Source organism: Lissotriton helveticus, chromosome 11, assembly GCF_964261635.1.
Source record: "Lissotriton helveticus chromosome 11, aLisHel1.1, whole genome shotgun sequence".
Taxonomy (NCBI): Eukaryota; Metazoa; Chordata; class Amphibia; order Caudata; family Salamandridae; genus Lissotriton; species Lissotriton helveticus.
In genome coordinates this window covers 1,078,725,971-1,078,748,665 of record NC_136072.1, presented here as the reverse complement: position 1 = coordinate 1,078,748,665, position 22,695 = coordinate 1,078,725,971, and the positions used below count along the sequence as shown (strand labels likewise).

The following is a 22,695-nucleotide window of genomic DNA, read 5'->3' as shown; positions in this document are numbered from 1 at the left end:
GGAAGTTTCCACCCTCAGCGTAGATGGCAAGTGGACTGAATACAAGCCAATCATTTCAACATGAGCTTTTAACCACCAAGTGGCATTGGTTCATATCTAGATGCCTATCAAATATTTGGACATGCAGGATTTACTTCCTGCAACTCTATGGCCTGTCTAAGAAATCGTGGCTAAACAGCTCTAACAAAAGCAATCAATTAGGGAATTAGTTAGATGCTATTACTATTTGAATGCCAGGCTTTTAAGTGTAAAACTGTTGTCATTTCTTTGTGTATTTCTGTTTTAATTTAGAGTGTAATTAAAATAAAATACCCTTTAATTGTTTCCCTTCTCACCATGTTTACCTGAAGCCTGTACCCTATCAAAATTCCCAAAGGTCACAATTTACACACTTCTGCTTGCATACCCACCATAATAGGGTGTACGCAGTCCCACCTGCTAGCAGGAGCATTTACTCTGACACTCTCTATCTGATGCAGCTCTAATCTGCCCTCCTACCTTTGATAATGAACTTGGTTTTAGCAAGATTTAAGAATGCTCTGTTGGATGGGGTAAATTACCGATTTGTGACCAGAAGCTTATGATTGTTTTGTTTAGTTACTTCCATGATAAATGAAAGTTGATGATCTGTTTAGCTACTGTCTGTGTCCTAACTTACATCTCCAGAACCACATTTTCTGTTTGTCTCCCCTCTTATAATCATGTCAGTGTCTGCATACTTTATTGCTGCCCCATCTTTCCCATTACTCCCTTTGCTAAGCCTGCTTGCAAATTGTTGTCACCTTGCAATTGCCTTCTATCCAGCTTATTTACTGAAGCCTTACCTTTCTTGTGGTCTAAACTTTCTTCTCTTGCCTCAGGAGTTTCATGCTCAGGTGGAGGAAATGAAGCTGATGATGCGACAGCTGGAGGAAGATCTTGATGCTGCGCGTCGGCGGAGCGACCTCTACGAGTCTGAGCTGAAAGAGTCGCGTGCCACTGTCGAAGAATTCAAACGTAAAGCTACAGAATGTCAAAATAAACTCCAGAAGGTAGCCAAGAGCCCACAAGGGGTGAGGGGGGCCTTTCTACAGATCTTCCTATCGCATGCAACTCACTTCTAAATATGAATAACCGTCAACTTCACCAGAATTGTATATTATTTTTAAAGAATGGCCGGACAGGTGAGATGCACAAATCTAGGAATGTGAAGTTCGTTATTGTATTTCTCGTTTATGCACAGTTCTCCAATTTACTATTATCCAATCTACAATTAATTTGTGTTCTAAAAGCTAGACCCTACAGTTAACTTTCAAGATATTTACCACAACCTTTCCCCAACGCTCCATTATTAGGTTTTGGCAGTGAATAACTAGGTCATTCACTCATACATTTCTGACTTTTGCTGTCTTTCTTTGCTGAAGTACCGGTTGCTCAGGTAAAATTCAGCTTGTTTCCAAATTTCAAGTAGTTCTAAACTTCATTTTTCTGCATATGTCTTAAAACGGGGCGTTTCATTTGGACTCTTAAAAATACAGGTGGTCCCTATATGTGTGTGCCTATGCCAGTGTATTTATGTGTTCTATCGCATCAGTCCATGCAACTATTTATCTCTTCTCAAAAAGGCAACTTTTGAAATTGTTTCTCCATTTAATCCATGCTAGGGTTGTGTTTTGGGGCACTGGTGAAGGTGACAGCTCCCAAGCCTCTGTTCGTGTGGACCTGTGTATTTCCTATTACCTGACCCTGTCACTCCCTTGATTATGGGCAAAGACTGATATTCCTTTTCTGGCAGGAAGTATATTTGCTGCTCTACAGGACTAGCCCTTTAAGGCATAAATCCCATCTCTAAATAGCATAACTTGAGTTGACTTCTCAATTGGTTTTGTTCCAATTCCTCTGAACCCATTTAGGACCTTGTTGCAGACCTTAATGCAATTTTCTAACTCCTTTAAAAAAAGAATTTTAAAAAACATTATTGGGTAATGCTATTTGCTAAGAATGTTTTGGCAACCAGTGTTCTCTGCTGAAAATGCAGGTAATCCGAGGTGAGCAGCTGTAGTATATTGTTGTGCCAACCGTCTGTGCTCTGTGGTGTAAAGCCAGATGAAGGGGCATGAGCGCTGTTTCTGTATTCTACTGTCCTCCTCCAACCAGTGGAATACCAGGTCTTTTGGAGTACATTTTAGTGTAGCATAACAAAGTTTAGCTTTGATATTTGGGTGCATTCATCTCCTCATGTATCCAAGCCTGCTTCCAACCCCCATCACCAGCTTTCCTACCACAGTTCACCTTTATGCACATTTTTCCATCTCTCATAGTGCCGTTCGAGATCTTTACATTGATACTACATAGCATTATTATAGACAGGCATGGTGTTATCCCTTCCTAATTCAGCAACCCCCCTCCTGTTTTCAATTACAGTTCTCTCTTTGAGAAGAAAATTACCATATTTGTTCAACTAGGTATGAAAGATTCAGTCAGTTGTACATTACTAATGTTATTATTTGTCTGGACCCAAAAAAATATGGCTGAGAATATCCTGGTGAATATTGAAAGTTTAAGGGCTCTGTTTCTTATGTGATCTTTGTTGCTTAACAATGGTAATTGCCAAGGTCCAATGTCAAATATCTGCCTCATCTAATCAATGAATTTGAAATGTCCGTTCCTTGTTCAATTCCACTTTCCACCACTGCAGTATCTGTCTCCTAAACAAACTCTGTAGACTCTTGATGCCTAAGAAGTTGTCCTTGTGTTCCCACTTGGTGATGTGGTAGGTCTGAGAACCCTCCGTTGCACCACAGCAAATAAGTGGCAAGCTACAGAATGTCAAAATAAACTCCAGAAGGTAGCCAAGAGCCCACAAGGGGTGAGGGGGGCCTTTCTACAGATCTTCCTATCGCATGCAACTCACTTCTAAATATGAATAACCGTCAACTTCACCAGAATTGTATATTATTTTTAAAGAATGGCCGGACAGGTGAGATGCACAAATCTAGGAATGTGCAGGACTGTGATAACTCTCCTATTGGTTGCATGAGAAGCGTAAAGTCAAGTGCCAAAGAACACTCAAGGAATCTGTAGATTACGGCTTTTAAAAGCAATTGTCACTGGTATGAACAACTGAACATGCCTTCAATTTTTCAATCCTAGAATACATTACATAGACAAATGCTCAGACATAAGCATTTCTTTGTTGTACCTTGACGGTAACAAATTGATTCAGATGAGATTGTTATTTATAAACAATAGGACACTATTTCAGTCAGGAAGACTATTCCTAGACCACATCACCTGTTATAAGTACTGAGCAGTGACCACTTCAATTGCTGAGAGCACACTGTTTTTGGTGTATGTGAATGCATTTTTATCACTTTAGAAAAATTATGTTAGCAAGGCTTCTTGACTTACTATGTCCCCTCTTTCTTTGCATGACAGCCTCCTTGGATTCAAGATTGTCCATCCTATTTCTGCTTTTGATCATTTCCTAAGTTAATCAAAAATAACATCATCACTACCCAGAGGCAGCAAACCCATCCTAAAGTAACAGCTGAGAGAATCCTTATCTGAAAGAGACACGTTAGTGATAGATTCCTTACCTTAGAATATCCCCAGGCGTCAGACTGGATCCGGAAATTTTTGCGTAGCAGTACCCTTGCGTGTTGGTAGGCGTCGTCTGCGGTTCCGGGTCCGTCGTGGGCACCGTGATGACGTCGTCGGAGTACTTAGACGCCGCCTCCGCGTGCTGACGTCAGTTCTTCTTTTTTCCGCGCCAGCAAGCGCAGATCTGGAAAAAGCAGTACTTTTAGTCACTTTATGACTATCTTTTTGGATCATTTTGATCATCTTTTCGAAGTCGAACGACTCCGATCGGTGCCATAGGGATGCCTGGGTTTAAGCACTGCGAGGATTGTGACCGCACGATGTCGGTCACGGATCCTCACTGCCGGTGTCTACTCTGTCTAGGCGTCGACCACGACAACAAGGCCTGCCCCTACTGCCGGGCCCTATCTTCGAAAGCCAGGCGGGAGCGGTCCCGCAGGCGACTCGAACTCAGGCAGTCGGCCCCGCGCCGCGAGAGGTCCCGGTCCCAAGGGAGATCGAGGGACAGGTCGAGGGGTCGGAGCCACCACAGCTCCGAGAGTCGGCACCACTCCGGGTCGAAGTCGTCGTCAGGTAAGAAACACAAGAAGTCGAAGAGGCGTCATCGCTCTTCTGACTCCACCCGACGCTCGCGCGATGCGGCCGGGGGTTTGGGTGACACCGCCCACGCGGCTCCGTCGGAGTCGCGGGCGCCGCGTCCAGCTCCACACCTTCCGGTCCATGGGCGAGATGCGGTGCGGGAGGAGATCGAGCGCTTCCTCATGGCCATGAGGTCCCTTTCTCCTCCGACGGGCTCCGCGGCGCCTTCGGGCCCAGCGGACCCGTCTGGGGCCCCTAGCGGGTCGGGGACTTTGGCCCCGACGCCGCCGGGTGCTTCGGGGCCGGGGCCGCAGGGCCCCGTGGTCCCGACGCCGCCTTCGGGCCGGCGTTGCAGGAACCCACTGAATCCGCTTCTGGATCTGGGTCGTCGCCGGTGGACCTTACGACCCCCCCGGCATCGGTCCGTCAGGTGTCACCTCCGGCGCCGTCCTCGGGCGCCGCCGTCCCCGATGCCTCCCTCGACCCGGCTCCGGCGCCGGAGCGGCGCCGCTGGACGGCGCATTCGACGCCGCTTGGGGAGTTTAACTTCTATGAGCCGGACCCATCCTTTGACAACCCTGATTATCAGGAGATGGGTGATGAGGAGTGTTGGGAGGGGTCTGAGGACCCTCTGACCAGAGAGTGTCAGTCTCAAGAGGACTGGACAGGTGGACTTGGGGATGCCAGTGGTCTGGACACCTCGCCGGACACTGGTTTTGTCTCACCTCCTACCGTGGCGTCGGGGGGGGGGCACCCTACAGTGTGGTGCTGATGAGGGCAGCCAAGGCCTTGGGCCTTGAGCTCCCTGTCGCGGCCGTGAGGACTAACCTCCTCACTGAGGTCTTTAAACCGCAGTCAAGCTCGGCCGAGCCTCTGCTGCCCTTTAATGAGGCCTTATCCGACGTTCTTTTGGGCACTTGGTCCAGGCCCGCTACGGGTTCGCCCGTAGATAGGAACGTAGCCAGACGCCACCGCCCGGCCCGAGCGACCCATGTTTCCTGTCCACCCACCCCACCCCCGAGAGCCTGGTCATCCAGGCATCCAATTCCCAGACCGCATTCCCGTCGGCTCTGCCGGACAGGGAATCCAAGAGGTACGAGCAGTACGGTAAAAAGATCTTCTCCTCCCTTAGTCTGGGACTGCGGTCTTCCAACACCGCATGCCTCTTGGGCCGCTACACCCACTCTCTGTGGGATACGGTTGCGGAAGTGCTGCCAGAGTGTCCGTTGGAGGTACGGGCCAAACTCGCCTTGTGGAGGGCCGGGATGCAGCCAGATTTTCTATCCGGTGTGGGCTGGATACCACCGACTCACTAGGTAGAGCGATGGCAACGACGGTGGCGGTCAGACGCCAGGCCTAGTTGAGGTCCGCCAACTTTTCGGCCGATGTCCAAAATACACTGATGGACATGCCGTTTGATGGCCGTCGCCTTTTTGGCGAGAAGGCAGACCATGCGCTTGAGCGCTTTAAGGACTCCAGGGCTATGGCCAAGTCCTTGGGCCTCTCGGCCCCGCGCCAGCAATCGGCTGCCTTTCACTCCTTTCGTAGCCACGGAAGGGGTGTACCCACACGTGCTGCAAGCCACGCTCCGCAGGGTAATACCCAATGCGGTGGCGGCCGTGGAAACCGCCGTGGCGGCGGTCGGGGACAACGGCGAGGTCAGTCCACACCTTGCCCCGCAGCATCTGCCTCAAAACCCTCCTAGTCCGTGCTTTTCGGCCCATGTGACGCCAGTGGGGGGCAGGGTTCGACTTCTCCACTGGCGCACTGTCACTTCGGACAGGTGGGTCCTGCAGATCGTCCGAAGGGGCTACTCCCTCCCCTTCGAGACGACCCCTCCAGCCATGCCACCGCAATTCCACAGCGTATCGGGGTATCATTTGCGACTTCAGCAGGAGGAAGTTACGTCCCTCTTGGCCAAGGGGGCCGTCGAGCGCGTTCCTGGGCCAGAAGTAGGGTGTGGTTGCTACTTCCACTACTTTCTGGTACCCAAGAAGGGCAATGGGGGCCTACGCCCTATCTTGGACCTACGGAACGTCAACGGCTTCCTCCGGAAGGAGAATTTCAAAATGCTGACTCAGGTTTTGGCTGCCCTAGACCCCGGAGCCTGGATGGTAGCGTTGGATCTGCAGGACGCTTATTTTCGCATCCCCGTCCTGCCGGCCCACCGGCATTACCTGCGGTTCACGGTAGGCCACGAGCACTTTCAGTTTACCGTGCTCCCCTTCAGTCTTCCCGTACCTCGACGACTGGTTGTTGAAGGCGGGCTCGCCCCAGACAGTCGTCAGCCACCTCCAGACTACGGCCGACCTCCTGCACCTGCTGGGGTTCTCCATCAATGTGCCGAAGTCACACCTGTGTCCCTCTCAGAAGCTCCTCTTCATCGGAGCGGTTCTAGACTCGGCGCGGTTTCGGGTTTATCCTCCCGAACAGCGGGTCCGGGATATTCAGGCTCTGATTCCACTCTTTCAGCCATTATCCCGGGTCTCGGTCAGGTTGACGCTGCGGCTTCTGGGGCTGATGGCCTCCTGCATCCTACTGGTGCAACACGCCAGATGGCGGATGCGGGCTCTGCAGTGGGACCTGAAGTTTCAATGGGCCCAGCATCAGGGCAACCTGTCCGACCACGTCCTGATCTCGGAGGGCACTGCGAGACAGTTGCAGTGGTGGCTCACGGACCGCGATTGGGTCAGCGGCAGATCCCTTTCCCTATCCCAACCGGAGCACGTAGTTGTGACGGACGTGTCCCTCCAGGGCTGGGGGGGCCACATGGGAGAGGCGGAGATCAGAGGCCTCTGGTCCGCCACCAAAGAGAACGCGCAATGTCATCAGTTTTGCTCGGTGGAATTTCCAAGGCGGCACTCGCTCGGAGACGCTTTTCGTCGCGAGTGGAGTTGCGGTCTGTTATACGCCTTTCCGCCTATACCACTTCTGCCCAGAGTGCTGAAGAAGATCAAGCGCGACCGGGCCCAAGTCATCCTTGTGGCCCCGGACTGGGCGCGAAGGTACTGGTATCCCGAGCTACTCAGTATGTCAGTCGATCCCCCGGTTCGTCTGCCTCTTCGGGAGGACCTTCTGTCGCAGCAGCAGGGGACTGTCCTCCACCCGAACCTGTCCAGTCTCCTCCTCCATGATTGGAGATTGAGCGGCGACAGTTGAGGCCATTTGACTTGCCTCCTGAAGTCTGTCTGTAACGTCATTCTGGCAGCCAGGCGTCCCTCCACTAAGTCGGTATACGCCTGCAGGTGGAACAGATTTGTGGCATGGTGCACAGCAAAGGCTGTGGATCCTCTTGCTGCCCCTCTCTCGGAGGTTCTTCTCTTCCTTCTTTCTCTTGCCCAGCAGGGCTCTGCTCTGGGCACTATCAAGGGCTACCTTTCTGCCCTTTCAGCCTTTCTAAGGCTGCCTGATCAACCTTCCTTGTTCAAGTCCCCTATTGTAAATCGCTTTCTGAAGGGCATCACACACACGTTTCCTCCTGTTCCGTTTGTGATGCCTCAGTGGGACTTGAACCTTGTTCTTACATTTCTGATGTGCGCTCCTTTGAGCCACTTCACAACTGTCCTCTCCGCCTTCTTACTCTGAAGACCGCTTTCCTGGTTGCCATCACCTCTGCCAGGAGAGTGAGTGAGCTCCAGGCTCTTTCTTGTACTCCTCCCTTCCTTTCTGTCCATCCGGACAAGGTTGTATTGCTTACTAAGCCATCTTTCCTGCCCAAGGTTGTCACGGCCTTCCACATCGGGCAGTCGATCATCTTGCCCACCTTCTTCCCGCCACCACATCCCTCTAAAGAGGAAGAGCGCCTCCACCGTGTGGACCCAAAACGTGCGCTTTCATTCTATTTGGATCGCACACGCCAGTTCCGGGTGGATGACCAACTCTTTGTTGGTTACGTGGGCGCTAAGAAGGGGAAAGCGGTGCACAAGAGGACCATCTCTCGGTGGATCATCTTGTGTATCCAGGCATGTTACTCCTTGGCTAAAAAGGAGCCCCCTGTTGGATTGCGGGCTCACTCCACCCGAGCCACGGCGACTACAACTGCACTGGGCCGGGGAGTGCCCTTGCAGGACATTTGCCAGGCGGCTACGTGGGCCTCGCTGCACACGTTTGCAAGACACTACTGCCTGGACAGCCAAGTACGGAGGGATGGCTTCTTTGGCCGTTCCGTCCTCCAGGACTTTCTGGTGTGATTATTGGTTTGCAGACCCACCACCGGGGTTGGTATTGCTGGGGTATCTATTCTAAGGTAAGGAATCTATCACTAACGTGTCTCTTTCAGATGCACAAGTTACTACTTGTTTAACGATATATCTGTAAGAGACATTAGTTAGTGATAGATTCCTTACCGACCCACCCATCCTCCCCGTTCTGCGAACCAATATCTAGGGTTAAGGACATCCCCTTTCAGGGCCCTAGTTTCATGGCACCAGTGTTGGTTTTTGGCATAGCTCTGCGTTTCTGGCGCGGAAAAGCTGTGTCTAAGAACTGACGTCAGCACGCGGAGGCGGCGTCTAAGTACTCCGACGACGTCATCACGGCGCCCACGACGGACGCGGAGCCGCAGACGACGCCTACCGACGCGCAAGGGTACTGCTACGCAAAAATTTCCGGATCCAGTCTGACGCCTGGGGATATTCTAAGGTAAGGAATCTATCACTAACTAATGTCTCTTACAGATATATCGTTGCACAAGTAGTAACTTGTGCACCAAGGAGATATTCCTACTGAAATTTTCTTCATTGTAAAAGTAATTTGGAATAGACACCTTTGGACAGTATCTATACAATTTCACTGCCCTGCTCTTTGCGCTCAACTGGGTCATAAAATCTAGGATATGAATGTCATTGTTTTTTAGTCAAATTTTTATATATAACCCATTTATTTAGAAAGATCGTGACTGTGGCACAATTTTCAGTAACAAATTCTAGGGGCAAGTGGGTAAATGTCCAGAAAATGTACATTAGTAACTTCATCTATGGTATAACGAAGAAGGATTGGGAAACAGCCGGAATTGGAGGAATTCACACGTTTAAGACACATAAATTTTGAAGCGTTATAGTGATTTATTAAGATGCAGAATTCACATAAATTTTCTTTTTACAGTCCTTAAGAGTAACCCCTACTGTACAGTGTCCCGTCCAAGAAATGACCTTTTAGCTGCAGAGGTTGTATTGAAGTTTTGCAGATATTTGAATCATGGTTTGGGTCACTGCTTGGGTGTAAATAATTGACAATCACATATCCTCCTGGCCCATTGGCATTGTCATAAGTCATGTGTGGTTTCCTTCAGTCCCTTGCAGCTCAGCTTGAGGTTTGTTGCTTTTGGGAGTGAGAACAGAGCACACATGAGCTGGTAATGTTGCTTGTGATTGGCTGTAGGGACAGAGGAGCCCTTTGGTATAGTTAGAGCAGGATATTGCAGAGAAGGTAATGGAGCGTTTTCGAGTGCTGAAGAAGATAACACTTTCTTTATAGGTCAATTGGTATTTAATTATTTTCAAACAATGTATATTGGAAAACAAGAATATAAGGTCAGTTTGCTTTGGGCAGCACACACAGGCATTCAAAGAGGCACTGACGCACACAACACTTGGTTCTAAAATGAAAGAAACATGAAGTCCAATTGTGATTTGGTAATGTTTGGATTGATGAAAAGTTTTGGAAATGAACTCATATTTAGTTTGTTTTGAGAACTGTATTTTAGCATCGGCCACATTTCAAGAAGGAGACTCTAGGGCTTCACTTCCACATCCTTCGCCTCCTTGTGTATGCTTGCTGCCCTAGAATGCAGGTCTCTCTCTTCATCCACTGTCCTTGAGATGCCTTTTTTGAAAGTGTGGTCATCATTATTACTATAATCCTAATTAAAATGATGATATTAACAATAAATTAATTGAGTTCTAAAATACTTTCTCATACCTAATTGTCTCGGACACACATATATGGAGACCTGTGATGTCTTGCAGTACCCATGTGTTCTCAGGTTGTCTGCTAGTTGCGTGCACATTTCGCCAGCCTGCCCCCTACTTTTATTTAGAAAGAAGGAGAGAGCCTCCTGCATTCAAATTGCCTCTATTTGCTCCTCCCACCCATCTCGCTCTTCCAATTCCTCTGAGGGGATTATCCTTCAGAAGCAGGATTGGTTTTGCCGTTTGCCTCCTTTGGACAACAGGCGTCTATGAGCGACTTGAGTGGGGAGCAGTCAGTGGAGCAGATTTGCCTAGTCCAGCTCCAAAGAAATCCTTGGGGGCGAAGATATTTGTTGTAGACTCTTTGGCCTTTCCCGAGAATATGAAAGTTGAGATAAACGTTTACGGCTCCTTTAAGAAATGGTTGCTGAAGAGTCCGCCTGATCCAAAGAGGCTAATTCCTCCAATTTTGGGTCAGCCTCTCAGTGGATATTCCGCAATTGATATCACTGAAAACAAATATGATTACTCAAGGGGCCCTATCAAGGAGTTCAGTGAACCCAACTGGGGAGGTCAGTGAGCTCATCTTCTTGGCCTCTTGGGCCATCTCCAATATAGTCACTATGAGATTGCTATATCTAGGAGCTTGTCTTGGCATGACCGCCACAAGCGATTGATGCTCTTATTGTGATCTCTAACATATTTGTATAGAAAGGTGGTTATCTTGTAATCAGTTTCTTGGGTCACTGATATTTCTCTTCAAGAGCTGGTTGGGGCACACCGCTCGAGCTCTGTTTCAAACTTCTTTGTCCAGCGGCTTTCTGAAAAAGGAGTCTACACAGGAATAGACAGTATCTTTCTGTACCTACTCCATTGATACATGTTCTCCCGGTCCAAAATGAGTTCTTGTCCCTTGTATCATCCTCGTGTCATTTCGACTTCTACCAACAGGATATGGTCGCCTCTTGTTCACTTTGCAAATACGTTTGAGTCATCGCCGTTGAGTTGGATCGTACACACTTATTATTTTATTCCTTGCAAGGTCAGTAGTACCTTGACAGGCAAGCCCTCTTATGGTTCGTAAGACTTGGGGGATCCTCCACAGTTGTCATGGTGGCTGGGAGGCTGCTGCATGGAGTATCTACTCCAAAGGTACTGTTGCGTCCGACAAGGCCTTCTTGACTGAGGTATCTATATCCTTTGAGAAGTCATCATCCGGAGATAAATTCCAACTCCTTCTCTTCCTCCATGAATAAGGAGTTTTCTCCCTGTGTGGCAGTTTTTGTGGCTTCAGTTAGGAATACAGAACTGGGAGAGCAGTATTAATAAGGAGACCTGGTAGGCCCACTGGAGTACTATTCAGGGAAAAATGCTACCTTGGCTCTCGCTTTTCCCACTCTTCGTACAGGCTTTTTGGCCTGAGATGTGTCCACACATAAAGTAAGAGTACTCTGGTAGGGCTGTACGGGGCATCTAGCCCCAGGCCCAGCAGGGGTTTGGCAAGAGTAAATTCTCCCTAAACTTCAGTTGTGGTGCCTGAGCATCCTCTTATGAATAGTTGGGTGCTGAGCTGACCGATTTGGACACAGTACAGAGCATGGCACCACAGTGAGGGTACAAATATACCCTCTGCGAATGATAATGGCCCTAATACAGCACTACGCCACACACAAGCTGACTTTGGCCATCCCTGTGGCATCCAGTTGGGGCTAAGCCATTATATGCATGGGACATGGCTAGCAAGACCTTGTTGATGGTTCCGGAGGAGTTCTAGGCCTCTTTGGCTCAAACCATTCAGGGTGGCCAGGATGCAGCCATATATCATTAGGGCTGGTCAGAATACTACAAAAATTCTTCAGGTGAGCGGTGGACACTAGTGTGCTCCGTTGCCATGCGTGGATCCGATCCCCTGCCTTTCCTGGAGACATACATATCCCTCATGGATATGCCTTTTGATGGCTTCCACCTATTTAGCAAAAAAGGGTCATTCTGCCCTGAAAAATGCAGATAAAGCAGAACCACAATGTGTTCCTTGGATCTTTTCGCCCCTGCTTGACAATTTCTCATCAGTTTTGATGCTTCAGAGGCTACTCCAGAGGGTAGCTGTATAGACCACACTAGACCCTGCCACCACCACAAGTCACCCCAGTCCTTAAGTGGCCAGGGACACATCACGCAGGTCACCAGGGAAACTGCTCTTCCCAATCTCCCACGTTTGTGGCATTAGCCCCAATGCACTTTAATCAAACTGTGGGAGGTACGATCGGACATTTTCCCTCAGAGTTGCAGTCCATCACATCTGACAAATGAGTCCTTCAGGCCCTCCAGCAGGGTTATGCCTTATCACTGTTCAACCCACCACAGCTTGCTTCGGTATCAGAGTGGTTTTCAGACTAGCGCCATCAATCTTGCTAAATGAGGTGCAAGCTTTACTGGCCAGAGGGTCTATCAAGAGGGTTCCAGCATCAAAAGTATGGACCAGTTGTTACTTCCACTATTTCCTCATGCTAAAGAAGATGAGAAGCCTTCATCTTTTTTTTTATATCTTTGCCCTCTGAATTCCTTCCTATGGAACGAAAAATTAAAATGCTCACACAATCCTAAATTCTGTCTGCCGTAGATTCTGGCTTCCTGATTGCTGTCTTGGACCTTCATGATTCTTATTTTCATGTGTCTATCATGCAGTCACACAGGCTTTACTTGTGGTTCAAGATCAGACAAGAACATTTTCAGTTTGCTGAGCTCCTTTTTGGTCTTACCAGCGCCTCTTGGGTGTTCACAAGTATGATTGTGGTCACCGCCCATATTTGAAGGTTGGGTATACCCATTTCCTCCTAACTCAGCGATTGGCTGTTGAAGGTGGGCTCGCCACAGTCCGTTGTAGACCTCTTCCAGATTACAGTGAGCCTCCTACTAGCATTGCTTGGGATCTCGATCAACGAGATCACACCTGACTCCTGCACATAGGCTTCCTTCTGTAGGACCTGTTCTGCACAATATGCAGTTCACAACCTTTCCTCTGTTACAATAAGTCTAGTACATTCAGGCCTGGGTCCTGATGTTTCAGCCTCGGTTCTGGATCTCGATGAGCGCAGCTATTAGACTTCATGGGCTGCTGACCTCATGCTTCCTGCTTGTCAATTTGCCAGGTGGCGTTTGCAGTTTCTGAATGTGGAATTTGAAGTCTTAGTGAGCGCAACAACTGGGAAACATGACGGGTAGCGTCTGGGTTTCAGAGGAGACTGTACAAGAGCTGCAGTGGTGGCTACTTAACCACCATCTGACCAGTGGCAGGACTCTACATTCCCGATCCAGGCCTCATGGCGGTGACAGATTTGCCCCCACTTGGTTGGGGAGGTCATCTGGGAGAAGTGGCGATCAGAAGGCTATAGTCTCTGACAGAAACCTGGATCCAAATAAAACCACATAATTATCCAGTATTGGGTTATCTTTCATAGATTCACATGCTTAGAATCATCCCCGCCGACAAGATGGGAGTCTCGCGGTAAAATAAAATATATACATTATAGTAATAATGACATTACACCATAGGCTATAGTAGATAGCAAAGTCACCTCACTAGCCTATCTTAGTCCTTTTGCAAAAATAACCAAACTTGGAAGCCAGCCAATCAGGCATCAGCCCCTCCTAGAACCTTCCCCACAGAGAGGCAAACCCTCAAATTTTCTACAGCACCTCGTGTGTTAGGGAGTCTCCCTGAGCTCTGCTCAGTTTTTTTCCTCAAGCTTTACTTCTTTGAAGAAAGTATGTCTGATTCTAAGAAGAGTTTGTTTTTGGCCTGTTCTTCATGTGGAAAGAAGAGGCTGCACTTTGAGGACCCTCATAAGGAGTGTATCTATTGTCTCTACCCAACACACAAGGTCAAGGACTGCAGGATTTGTAGGCCCTTCCCTGCCAAGACCTTGAAGGATAGAGAGGGTTGTCTGCTGGTTTGGTTGGAGAAGTTGAAGGCATCATCTGAAGTGGTTTCTGAAGGTGAAGATAGTGTCAATCCTCAAGTGTCCACCCCTGTGTCCAAAAAGAGGGACAGATCAGGAGATCCTCCGGAGAAGCTAAGTAAGACCTTGAAATCATCCTCTTCTGAAGTGGGTCACTCTTCCTCAAAAAAAGAGAAAGTCTCTTCTGAGGTAAAATCAAAAGATAAGGTGAAGGTTTCTCGGAAAACTACCTCAAAATCTCTTCAAGATCCTCCGTCTGAGTAGAACATCTTCGTCGATGAGAAAATCACTGCAGAAGGTGAGTTAATCTTCAACGTCGAAGAAAAGTATACCGTCGACGAGATCCCCGTTTACGGCAGCGACGACTCACATCATGTTGACGCCGGCTTCGTCGTCGAAAATCCCGTCGACGATGCCTCCACCGTCGACGACAGTTATCCTGTCGTCTATGAGTATCCCGTCGACGACGCTTCATGTTCCGCCGACGAGCCGGCCGTCGACGACGCTATCGTCGACGAGCCATCCGTCTACGATGATACCGTTGACGAGCCCGCCGTCGAGGATACTACCATCGACAATACTACCGTCGACGATCTCACCGTCGACGATGATTATGCCTTCGACGACGAGTCCACCGTCGACGACAACTTCAGCCATGCCGTCGACGACCACATCGTCGACTATGTCTTTTCCGTCGACGATGACTATGATCACAACTTCAGCGATGCCGTCTGTTGCAGCCATTTCAGCAGAATATTAATCATCATCGACATATATTTCTGCCACTTTGAAGCGTAAAAGACCTACGCCTTTACAATTTACGCCTATTTTGAGTTCTAAATTGTCTTCTTCCAGACAATTTTATCATGATGTTTCGCATATTTCACCTTTGCCTCCAAGCTATTACTTGGAGGAATCAGAAGATGATGATGACCACTACGGATAGGCACATGATCCGTCACAACTCAGGATAAAATATCAAGACGATGATGAAGAAGAATATTATGAGCTATGTGAGTCTCTAAGGGACCTCAAGAAGTTTTCCAACAAGAGCTAGTGGTTCAAATGCCTGCTTCCTTGCTTCAAGATCTGACGACAATGCTGAAGGACTACAACAGCCGTTTTCCTCCAGCTCCACCTCCGCAACAACCTTCTCCTGTGCAAATGCAACCGGTGACTCCTGCAACACCAGTTTCTGAGCCCCAGGTGATGTTGCCTTCACGGCTGCTACAGGATGATGATGGGTACACGGTGGCTGAGGATGGAGAAATTCCTAATTCGCCCACTACCGTAGACGAATGGGATGAATATCTGATTCCGGCTCCAGCTTCACCGATCCCTCCAGCTGCAGATTCTCCCCCTGAGGACATAAGACCTTGAAATCATCCTCTTCTGAAGTGGGTCACTCTACCTCAAAAAAAGAGAAAGTCTCTTCTGAGGTAAAATCAAAAGATAAGGTGAAGGTTTCTCGGAAAACTACCTCAAAATCTCTTCAAGATCCTCCGTCGATGAGTAGAACATCTTCGTCGATGAGAAAATCACTGCAGAAGGTGAGTTGATCTTCAACGTCGAAGAAAAGTATACCGTCGACGAGATCCCCGTTTACGGCATCGACGACTCGCATCATGTTGACGCCGGCTTCGTCGTCGAAAATCCCGTCGACGATGCCTTCACCGTCGACGACAGTTATCCCGTCGTCGATGAGTATCCCGTCGACGACGCTTCATGTTCCGCCGACGAGCCCGCCGTCGACGACGCTATCGTCGACGAGCCATCCGTCTACGATGATAACGTTGACGAGCCCGCCGTCGAGGATACTACCATCGACAATACTACCGTTGACGATCTCACCGTCGACGATGATTATGCCTTCGACGACGGTGGCTGAGAATGGAGAAATTCCTAATTCGCCCACTACCGTAGACGAATGGGATGAATATCTGATTCCGGCTCCAGCTTCACCGATCCCTCCAGCTGCAGATTCTCCTCCTGAGGACATAGGAGGATTCCATGCCATTATGGAAAAGGCTTCTACTAGGTTTCATCAAAGCATGCCAGTACAGAAGACGGAGTGCTTCTTATACGATTTTAAAGACCAAAGCATGAACTCAACGCGCTCTATTCCCATAATTGATCACATATGGAAAGGGGGGAATAAAAATTATGAAAACTCCATTCTCTGTTCCGGCAATCCTCCCTAGGATTGACAAAAAGTACAAAGTGCCGGAGGATGCACCAGCCTGCCTTTCAGGTCACCCGAAAGCCGAAATCAAGGAACCCCTCAGCTGCAATAACCGCTCCTCCTGACAAGGATGGAAGGCGCCTGGACAATATAAGCAAGCGATTTACCACAATGGCGGGTGCTACGTTTCGAGCTACAAATTGTTTAGCCATTCTCAGCAGATATGACAGTCAACTGTGGTCGGACATCTCACCCTATATAGAAGATCTGCCAGTTGATAAGAGAATGGAGTCAAGGAAAATTCTCATGGAAGGTAAAAGAGCCGCTTCTGAGATCATTGATATCTCAATGGAGATTGCATCTCTTGGATTCCGTCAACTAGCAGGAGCGGCTACTCTTAGAAGACAGGGCTGGCTGAAAGCCACGAGTTTTCGCCCAGAGATCCAGACGAAAATCCTGGACATGCCTTTTGATGGCGATCTCTTGTTCGGTAAGCATATTGACGATGCACTACAAGAGATAAAGAAGGACACCGAGACCGCAAGATCATTGGGTTCCTTGCAATATCGGAAGACACCCTTTCGAGGAGCAAGAGGTAGAGGTTCCTACTCCTTTCGAGGAGGCTACCAGAAATACCAACAGCAGGGGAATCAGGGTTGATACGGTTATTCGTACAAGCAACATCAGCAAACCTACAGAAACCCTCCAACGGCCGCCTATAGGCAACCGGGCAAGAAGCGTTGACCTCAAGGCAGAGATTCTGCCAGAAGGCAGTGACATTCCTATTGCACCTGCTTCAGACATGCCTCAAACATTCAAGATTCCTATTATTTCCCAACATTTCAACAATTGGATCAAAATAACCAAAGACAAGTGGGTATTGGACATTATAAAATTCGAACACACCCTGGAGTTCACCAAATTTCCCCCCCCTCATCCACCTCTAAAGAAAAATCCACCACATCTTTCTCTACTCAGGAAAGAAGTAAAATCAATGTTGTTAAAAGGGGCGATAGAAAGAGTTCCTCACTCTCAAGCAGGAAAGGGATTCTAATCTCGTTTTTTCCTGATAAAGAAAAAGTCTGGGGATTGGAGGCCGATCTTAGACCTGCGAATGCTGAACAAATACCTACAAAAGAAATCCTTTCGCATGGTAACACTTCAGGAAATTCTTCAGCTTCTAGACCATGCGGATTTCATGACAACCTTTGATCTTCAGGATGCGTATTTTCATATCCCTATACACCCCAAACATCAAAAGTTTCTGAGATTCACTGTGGAAGGGGCACATTTCCAATTCAAAGTCCTTCCATTTGGCCTGCGCTCGGCTCCAAGAGTCTTTACCAAATTTCTAGCTCCAGTAGCAGCTCATCTCAGGTTGCACGGAATCCAACTATTCCCATATCTGGACGACTGGCTAATAAAGGCTCCTTCCCTTTGCCAGGCTTCTCTTGCAACAACCAAATGCCTGCAAACGTTTCATTCGCTGGGCCTCTCGTTAAATGCTCGAAAGTCAAACCTCTATCCTTCTCAAGTGATACAGTTTCTGGGAGCAAAGTTGGACACTGTTCAAGACAAGACATTCTTATCCACAGACAGAATATCTTGTCTTCTCTCTCTAGCATTGAACCTCCTAAAAAGAAAGTTCGCTTCAGTGAGAATGATCAAATCTTTTCTGGGGATTTTGTCGTCCGCAATTCTGCTAGTCCCTCAGGCACGGCTGAAGATGAGACCAATTCAAGAGGAGCTGGACAAACAGTGGCTCCAGATCTCCGGTTCATTCGACGACATGGTTCAAGTTACTCCAGTTATGAAAGAAACGCTTTCCTGGTGGAGGTGTTTCAAGAATATCTCAGTAGGGCTCTCTTTTCAGCCTCCAGTTTCGGATTTTATCATGACCACAGATGCTTCCCTGGAAGTTTAGGGTGCGCATCTTCAAGATCTAAGCGTAACAGGGAAGTGGCCTTCAGCAATGGCGAAAATGCACATCAACTTTCTGGAACTTCGAGCAATTTCACTGGCCCTGCAGTCTTTTCTACCTCGTCTCCGAGGATCTACAGTTCTCATCAGGACGGACAACACCACCTGCATGCATTACCTAAACAAGCAGGGTGGTACAAGGTCTCAAATTCTGTCCCAGGAAGCTCAAAACATCTGGAAGTGGCTTCTCCAGCACAATATCATTATCAAAGTGGAACATCTTCCAGGGGTCCAAAATACCTGGGCAGATTCTCTCAGCAGGACAAACAAATCGTGTCACGAATGGTAGCTGGATCAAACAATACTATACTATGTCTTTCAAAAGTGGGGCAAACCAAATCTGGATCTCTTTGCCCCGAAAGACAATCGGAAGTGCCTGTTCTTCACAAGTTAGGAGCTGGAGAGAGGTTCATGGGGGAACGCTTTCCTGATGAGATGGACAGGAATCTTTGCCTGCGCATTCCCTCCTGTTCCTCTGATCCCGAGAATTCTGCACAAAATGAAGAAGGAACCATGCAGCATGATTCTGATTGCACCAAAATGGCCACGTCAGCACTGGTTCACAGAGCTTCTCCTTCTCTCCAAGTGCAAGCCATTCCGCCTTCCGATACTGCCGCATCTATTAACAATGAGCAAAGGCCAGATTCTTCATCCTTGCCCAGCTCAACTGCAACTCCATGCTTGGTTCCTGGACTCACAGATTTCAGGGATGTAGACTTTCCTCAAGAATGCAGGGACATTCTAAAATAAAGCAAGAGCCCCTTCTACATTACGGACCTATGCCTTAAAATGGAAGAGATTCTGTTACTGGTGTTCTAACAACAGCTTGCATCCGCTGGAATGTTTTCCCGAAAAGATTCTGCCTAATCTTTTGTCGCTTTCGAAGTCTGATCTAACGTTCGCATCGGTTAAATTGCATTTATCTGCTATTTCTACATACAGAAGATCTTCTGGGATGATATCACTCTGCTCCAATCGCCTCATTAAGCAGTTCCTGAAGGGACTTTTCAGAACTTTCCCACCTATTAGAGCTCCTCCTCCGGAATGGAGACTGAATCTGGTTTTACAACAGCTGATGAAACATCCTTTTGAACCCATTCATAAAGCGGATATCAAGTATCTCTCATGGAAGACGGCTCTACTGTTGGCGCTCACCTCTTCCCGAAGAGTGAGTGAAATACAGGCGTTTACTATAAGGCAACCATATTTGAAATTTGCTAAGGATTATGTCCTCCTGCGGACTAATCCCACATTTATACCTAAAGTTCCTACTTCATTTCATCTCAATGAGCCGGTAATTTTGCGAACATTCTTTCCTAATCCGACTTCGATAGCGGAGAAGTCATTGCATACCTTGGATGTCAAAAGATGCTTGAAATTCTACATATCTCGGACTGTGTCCATCAGAAAATCTGATCAGTCATTTCTCTCGTATGGTGGACCCATGCCAGGCTCAGCTGTAACAAAAAGCTACTATCTCGAAGTGGATTGCATCTGCCATTCAATTCTGCCATTGCATGGCAGGTCATCCATTGTCAAGCAAGCCTAAAGCTCATTCCACCAGGGCTATGTCCTCATCTAGAGCATTGTTTGCTGGTGTGTCTCTGGACAACATTTGCAGAGCTGCAACCTGGAAGAGTGTGCATACTTTCACTCTGCATTATTGCCTGGATATGGCAACAGAAGCTGAGTCAGCAGTTGGACAAGCAGTACTAAGAAACCTCTTTAGATAAGGTAAGCCTGATGGCAAAAATATTTTGTTTCTGATATTATACAGAGTCTTTATTGTATACAATCATGTTGTGTATATGTATGACTTACTCTTTCTCACAGTATAGGTTTGTGCGGGCTTTTTTCACAGCAGGCAAATCCTGAGTTTTAATGTTGGTGGCACCGCCTGAGCCACGAGAAAAGCCCCGCTGTACTGCAGTCCTGCTGCAACATCAACCGATGTGGCGGCGTTTGGGGACAGGTAAAGCCAATGGAGGAAGTAAGCAACCGCCTTCTGCTGCAACAGTGACTCTTTGCAACCCACTGAGGATGAAATTGTTTTAACGATAATAACCACACGGCAACTCACGGAGAGTAATACAGGAACACTACAATGACCATCAGGCCACGAGGGTGGCCACGCCCACTGGGGCGGGGTGTTTTAGAATCCTATGTAATGTTCTGAGAAACGTCCGGTGTGGTTATTCATCAACAAGCTGTTTGCCCATGAAGAAGTGCTTCAGAAAGCACGAAACGCTTTGGGCTTGACTGTTTATTTGAGCAAGACTTGTCACTTGTGCTATGAAAATCTGAGGGTTTGCCTCTCTGTGGGGAAGGTTCTAGGAGGGGCTGATGCCTGATTGGCTGCCTTCCAAGTTTGGTTCTTTTTGCAAAAGGTCTAAGATAGGCTAGTGTAGTGACTTTGCTATCTACTATAGCCTATGGTGTAATGTTATTATTACTATAATGTATATATTTTATTGTACCGCGAGACTCCCATGATGATTCTAAGCATGTGAATCTATGAACGATACCAATACTGGAAAACTGAAGTTACAGGTAAGTAACTTGTTTTTTTCTGTTGGAGCTACATACAATCTGACTGGTGTTGAAGGGCCTTCTGCCGTCCATCAAGGAAAGGCTGGTGCAGGTACTGATGGAAAACACCACCACCATGTAGTACTGCAACAAGCAGGGCAGAGTGGTGTCCTGGGCCTATGCCTATGATGTTAAAACACCAGGGTGTACGAGCTCATCCAGTGATGCCAGTAAGTCACAATTCGCGGTTCATCCCAAGATAGCGCAGAGTATTTTCCGACTGTAGAAAGATCTCTGGCTCCATTTATTTCTCTCTGCTATCGAGAACTCACAATTTCAAAACGTCTGCATGTTGGAGTTCCTAAGAACTCTCTCTCTAGGAGACACATTCTGGCTAGAATGGAGCATGCATCTCCTGTACACCTTTCCGCCTGCCTTTTCGACCCTGAATTCTGAAGAAACTCAGGAACAACTGGGCCCAAGTTATCCGAATGGCTTCGGATTGGGCCAGGAAAGAGTGCTGCACAGAACTTCCTGGCATGAGCATCTGTTCTCCGTTTAGGCTACTGCTTCCGGAGGCTCTTCTGGTACAGCATCAGGGCATGGCTCTGAACCTGAACCTCTGATGTCTACACCTCCATGCGTAGCGATTGAAAGGCAGTAGTTGACTACGATTGATCTGTGATCTGAGGTTGTGGATCACATCCTCGAAGCCAAGCATCCCTAGAAGAAGTCCTTTTGTGCCTGGCACTGGGACAAATTTGTGGCTTTGTATAGAATCCGCAATGCAGACCCCTTACAAGTCCAACTGTCTTATGTCTTACTGTTTGCTTTGTCTTTGACCTAACATGGTCTTTCAGCAGGCACTGCTACAGTTTGTCAGCTGTCTCATTCTTTTTTCTTTTTTTGGACCAGCCATCCTAGTTTAAATCACCTGCTGTGATCTGTTTTATTAAAGGTTTGCCACACATGTTCGCCCCTCCCATCTCCCACAATCACCCGAAACAGTTTGTCATGTCAGAGTGGGATTCTAATTTGGTCATGACCTTCCTCATTTGCACTCCCTTCGATCTCATCCACAGCTACTCATTTTGCCTTATGACTCTCAAAACTGTTTTTTTCATTGAGATCCCGTCAGCTTATCTCATGAGCCCTCCTTTGTGTAGCTGTCCAACACCACCTTTTTCTTTGACAAATGAATGTCGTGGGCCTTGGACTTTTTTCAAAAAGTAATGACTCCTTTTCACATTGTGCATTCCATCACCCTCCCAACTTTCTTTGCTCCACCTCATCCTTGGAAAAAGGAGGAGAGACTCCACTGACTGGACCACAAAAGAGCTTTAAGCTTTTATAATGAGTACCAAAGACCGTTGGGGGAACAATCAGCTTGTTATGAAGTTCTCAGGGTCAAAGAAAGGCAAAGCGGTGCAGAAACTGATTCTGTCAAGGAGCATGGTGCTCTGGATTAAGATCTGCTACTCAATGGCCATGAAGTTGCCTCCAGAAGGACTGAGGGCTCATTCCGCCAGGGCTGCTACCACTGGGTTTGCATGGGGGGGAGGGGGGGGGGGGTCCTTTTCTTGACCTCTTTCAGACCATGATATGGGTGTCAGCGTCCATGTTTGCGATGTGCTACTGCCTTGATAGCTAGGTCAGTTGGGAAGGGAATTTTACCTGTTAGTTCCCTCACAACTTTTTGGTCTGAGCTCAGTCTACAGACCTTCCACCTTGGAAGGTACTCCTTTGTTATCTTTTCTAAAGGTTAGGAAATCTGCAGTTAGACGTATCCCTCAGAAGAACAAATTTCTGCTTTCAGAGATAAATGTTTGAAGCTGAATAGAGCCATCTTTAGCTAAGAGTTTTTCTTGGAATGGTAATTTAGAAATTAGTCGTCGGTTTTGTAGATCCAATGGACCGGTATTTGTTTTGTTCACCATCTGAGTGATCTGGACAGTTTTGAGAAAGGCACAGAATA

General features: G+C 47.7%; 1 protein-coding gene across 4 annotated transcripts in view; it reads left to right on the top strand.

The window, feature by feature from the left end:
• The window catches only part of CIT (citron rho-interacting serine/threonine kinase), a 1,315,032-nt gene that overhangs the window by 410,193 nt on the left and 882,144 nt on the right, over positions 1 to 22,695 (top strand). For 3 of the 4 annotated variants that reach the window (XM_078667653.1, XM_078667652.1, XM_078667651.1), the window contains exon 14: positions 861 to 1,052. In XM_078667653.1, coding sequence (XP_078523779.1) covers positions 861 to 1,052 — 192 coding nt within the window. The remainder of the gene's footprint in view (positions 1 to 860; positions 1,053 to 22,695) is intronic. The other variant, XM_078667654.1, reaches the window with a different exon arrangement.